General features: G+C 41.9%; 2 protein-coding genes across 2 annotated transcripts in view; both read left to right on the forward strand. All coding sequences in view use genetic code 11, as the record gives it.

The window, feature by feature from the left end:
* Nucleotides 1-1,104, forward strand: part of EGR_08909 (Tyrosine-protein phosphatase Lar) — a gene marked incomplete at both ends in the record, with an annotated part of 8,295 nt that extends 7,191 nt beyond the window's left edge. The window contains 3 exons of the mRNA XM_024498158.1: nt 255-406; nt 738-876; nt 1,051-1,104. Of these exons, the coding sequence (XP_024347443.1) occupies nt 255-406; nt 738-876; nt 1,051-1,104 (345 nt within the window). The remainder of the gene's footprint in view (nt 1-254; nt 407-737; nt 877-1,050) is intronic.
* Nucleotides 1,105-2,494: 1,390 nt separating this feature from the next.
* Nucleotides 2,495-4,169, forward strand: part of EGR_08910 (hypothetical protein) — a gene marked incomplete at both ends in the record, with an annotated part of 9,510 nt that continues 7,835 nt past the window's right edge. The window contains 2 exons of the mRNA XM_024498159.1: nt 2,495-2,547; nt 2,715-2,841. Of these exons, the coding sequence (XP_024347444.1) occupies nt 2,495-2,547; nt 2,715-2,841 (180 nt within the window). The remainder of the gene's footprint in view (nt 2,548-2,714; nt 2,842-4,169) is intronic.

Raw genomic sequence — 4,169 nt, forward strand, 5'->3', positions numbered from 1 at the left:
AAAAAGAATCAGAAATGTTCCAGAACTACTTTCGTTTTCAAGGAAGACTAAGATTTAGACAGAAAGCAAACTAATGCCAAATTTCAGGGACACTTTTACCTCCACTTTCCTTAAGTTTATCCATTCAGACAATTCCAACGTAGATCAGCGTAATGATCTCTTCTGATTCAATTTTGCGATTCTCATTTCCACTATTGCAGATGAGGTTATAAATGACAAAGCAAAGCTCTTCCTCTCATTCATTTTGTAACTAGCCTTGGCCACTCATCCAGCTCCACTTCACCGGTTGGCCACGTCATGGAGTTCCTCGGGTGGATATTTTCTATAACTTCGTCGTTAAATGCTTGAAGTACCTCGACAACTTTGCCGTTGGTAGCGATTACGGTCCACCGACAGTCCACTCCAGGTGCGAGCCAATTGGTGATGCGGTCTAACTCGACAAACTTAAAGTCTGTTCATGAAATCACCGTGATGTCTTATGCCACTGAATGTTTAAGAATGAGGTAAGATGAATGGCTTTCGGGAATAATTTGCATTAACTCAACGGAGGGGACGTTGAGCAGAGTAGTTGGCGAGCGAGTATCGGTGTCATTAGCCAGCCACATTTCTATTGGCTAGGGAGATCGCTTGTACACTCGCTTCGAAATGGTTGCCAAGTCTGACGACGACTTTATATGAAATGTTGGTTTGCTCCGATTAAACTGACTCCACTTTACTGTTGATCGGGGGTATTTTAGGCCTGACGACGGCAGAGCAGGCACCCTTGTTTGTGCTGCAGTGCTACTCAGCCGCTTACGAAGCAACTCGCAGAAGGTGGATGTTTTTGGAACTGTTTTGGCACTGAGTAAATTTCGGCCTGGTATCATCACCTCAAAGGTAAGTGCCCTGCCTTATTGGAGGCATGAATGGAATGTCATTCGTCTCATATTTGCACAAAGTGTAAGCGAGTTAAGCAATTTGTGGTCGTTTGTAAGACAGGTCAAGCGTGACTAAAAGCAGCCCTTATTACTATTGCAGGACCACTTGCAGTTCCTGTATCTTTTCGTCCAGTACTGCATCGACTTTGAGAACTTGTTGCCAGGATCTGAGGACGAGGATGAGTGATTTGGTAAACAAGAGATCAACGGTAGTGATTCTAAAGTCACTTTATTCCAAGTAATTATGAGTGGAGAGGAAAGCAGCTCATTTGCTCATCAAAATGGGGTTATCTCTATTTCGGCTTTCCAACAACCCATTGTGCCTTTCTGCCTGCTCCATCAAGTTTCCAAGCTGTCAACGTGATTTTTCTTCCTGGCTCTTTGCACAAAGCTGCCTTTTGTACGTAGTTGTTTCCTCAATTGACGTTCCTTTCGTTTCACTTTATCCGGATACCCCATGGAGGCTGCAGTGCGCACCACGCACTTGACAAACTGCGAATTTGGCACCACCTGGGTCGGTGAGGAAACAGGGCAGTTCAGTTTGTTAAATCTCTCTGGTTCAAACACATAATATTTCGTTTGATACCCCCGAACGTCTGGTTCTTCCCGCAATTATTTTTTTTTCTCGTTGTAAAGATTAGTATTTTTGCTCGAGGAAAGTTTTCCTCCTCTTAAAGCAGATTTAGTTAGTGAAAAGACTACTGAAATGAATGAGCTTATGTGAAAGAATCAGCAAATTTGGGAGCCTTTCCCGACATTCGCTTAAAACGACGGGTAAAATCGGAGCGAATGAAGAATCCCTCTGTGTTTATATATTACATCGGTAGAAAAGCTAATTGAAGTGGAACTTGAGCATGCACTCTAAAATCCTGTGATCACTACAGATAAAAGTGCATAAGTTGAATAACTGTAAAGAGCCCATTGAAAAGTTCTACGTGATCTTCCTGATTACATACAACAGTGAGTCGCGAAATCGCCGTCACCATACACCAGATTAACGAATCAAGAAATGACATGGGAATAGGGACCAATCCATGTATATTTCTCTTAGACTGATTGTTGAACAAACCATTGAAGGAATGTTGTTGCTTGCGACAGCTTAAGCTCAAACAGTTACAACAATAGCTTTTCGGTTTCCACGAGTTACGAAAGACTGTTCCGGAATAAGCTCCCGACGTCGCTACTGATAAACTTACAAGTAGCGTAGATTTTGTAAATGGTACACCTCCATCAAGAGAGAAAGGACACATTCAATATACCAATCCATGGCAATCAAAAAGACTCCTTTGGGTTTGTGTTAGTTGCTTAGCCTTCAGCAGGGCCAGGTGGTGAAAGACAAATGTGTCAGTGCGATCAGCCAGATCGTCAAGTGTCGTGGCCTCTCGGAGACATTGTTCTCCTGCCACGAGGTCACCCGTACCCTCGAAGTGGGCGAAGGAGTCATTGTAATGCGCCTGCAGATCGTTCATTGATAGGGCGATTTCCTTTAAAAGAGCTGAAAAGGGCCAACAATGGAGGCGTTTTAACAAAGAAATCCAGTCTGCTTTAGATATGCAAAAAATTAGCAACACAGAAACATGTCATTTTACAGAAAGACACAAACACTTAACAAACGGAACTTGTTGAGAAGGTATTGTGCTCTGTCGGGAGCCTACGCAGATATTTAAAAGTAGTCTTCTTTGAGGAAGAATGGTAATTCCATCACCCTGAGTAAGACGCTTTCGCCCCACAGTATGCTTAATTCTACCTTACACTGCAAAGCCACACTGACTGGCCTGTACCTTTACGCCTTCATAGGTTTAAAAACCAACATAAAACAAAACAAATTCAAACATACCTAAATATCAAAAAGAAGAGATGTTTATCAAAAATATTTGCACGTTGTACGTCTTTTCTGCCACACAAGAATGCTGCCACAATTGTGGTAAGCACCCATATTGTCTTCGGGTAGAGAAACGGTCCTCTTCGGGAAAGCATCAGCCCTCAATTTTGGATTCAAGATTGGCCGAGTTGATAAAGGCGGTTAGACACCTTGGTGAGACGCGTGTGTGGTAAGCCTTTCTTAACTGTGCAAAAAAAAGGGGAATGATGCAAAGTAAAGGTGTGCGTAGAGCAAAGTGTAGACAGCGATAGTGCGAAAGACGCAACAAAGTACCATCATTAAGTCAAGAAGTCTCATCCCTGCATCATAGACAACTATTTCGCAACTTCAACAATGTTTCTTGTCAAACATGACACACAACCACAGAGAGTAGACAAAGTTGCGTTGGGAAATGTTATTTCAAGTTAAACCTGAATTTTGCCTTTCAAGAGAGCACACATGACACCACTATATTCATTCACAATGACTTGGTAGAGAAGACACTGTTTATGTACAGGCCTACCATTTAGATCATTACGATAAACTGGATTAAAATAAGACTCCCAATTAAAATGGCAACCTTTAGCCGATCCCGATAATAACAGTTGATTTTCCAAAGGAAGCAAAACTGCACTGTCAATCGGAACTTATAAGTGTATGACAGAAGACCAATGAAAAAAATGAAAAAAAGGCAATAGATAAACATAGCATGACTTGTGCTGCGACCAAATTCATACATACAATGCAACAGCAAGACATCAAAGCGATATCATGTAGTTGCTAAAATGAAAGTTGAATAATCGCAGTGAAAATCCTTACGTAGCCTTATACAAATTACATCAGTCTTGAGAAGTGCTGCCCAGAAATTGCTACAGCTTTGGAAGCGAGTTCAGTAGCTTAGAAGGGACATTTTGAAGAAGAGCTGAAACAATGAAGTAAGGGACCTATACGACGAACCGAACAGCTTGTTCCAAGTCAAGTAGAGCCTGTCCACTAGCAATACCCCTTTTAGTGCATGGCCTCCGTTGTTCCAGAGCTTTGAGCTGCACCGATTCACCCACAGGCCTGATGCGAGCAAGGGGCATTTATCCGTCCTAGTAACTGAAAAACACGCAGCCTACTATTTAATAAACGCTACTTTTGATGCATTGCCAGCAGACCCTTACCAGTTGCTGTACTCCATAGCTAATTGAAAAGACTCCATACCCATTAAATTAATTCACTGGAAGATTAGGTACTTTCCTGCATTACATAAGTTGATCAAACAATTGAAAGGCACATCTTAAGTAGGTTAACAAAATTTATGGTAAGAGAGGCAAGGATGGAGCATCGCAGAAATGAAGCGGATTTTGAAAGATAGAGACAGACCAATAATTTAAGGAAATACAGAG

The sequence above is a fragment of the Echinococcus granulosus genome (assembly GCF_000524195.1).
Source record: "Echinococcus granulosus chromosome Unknown EG_S00123, whole genome shotgun sequence".
NCBI lineage: Eukaryota > Metazoa > Platyhelminthes > Cestoda > Cyclophyllidea > Taeniidae > Echinococcus > Echinococcus granulosus.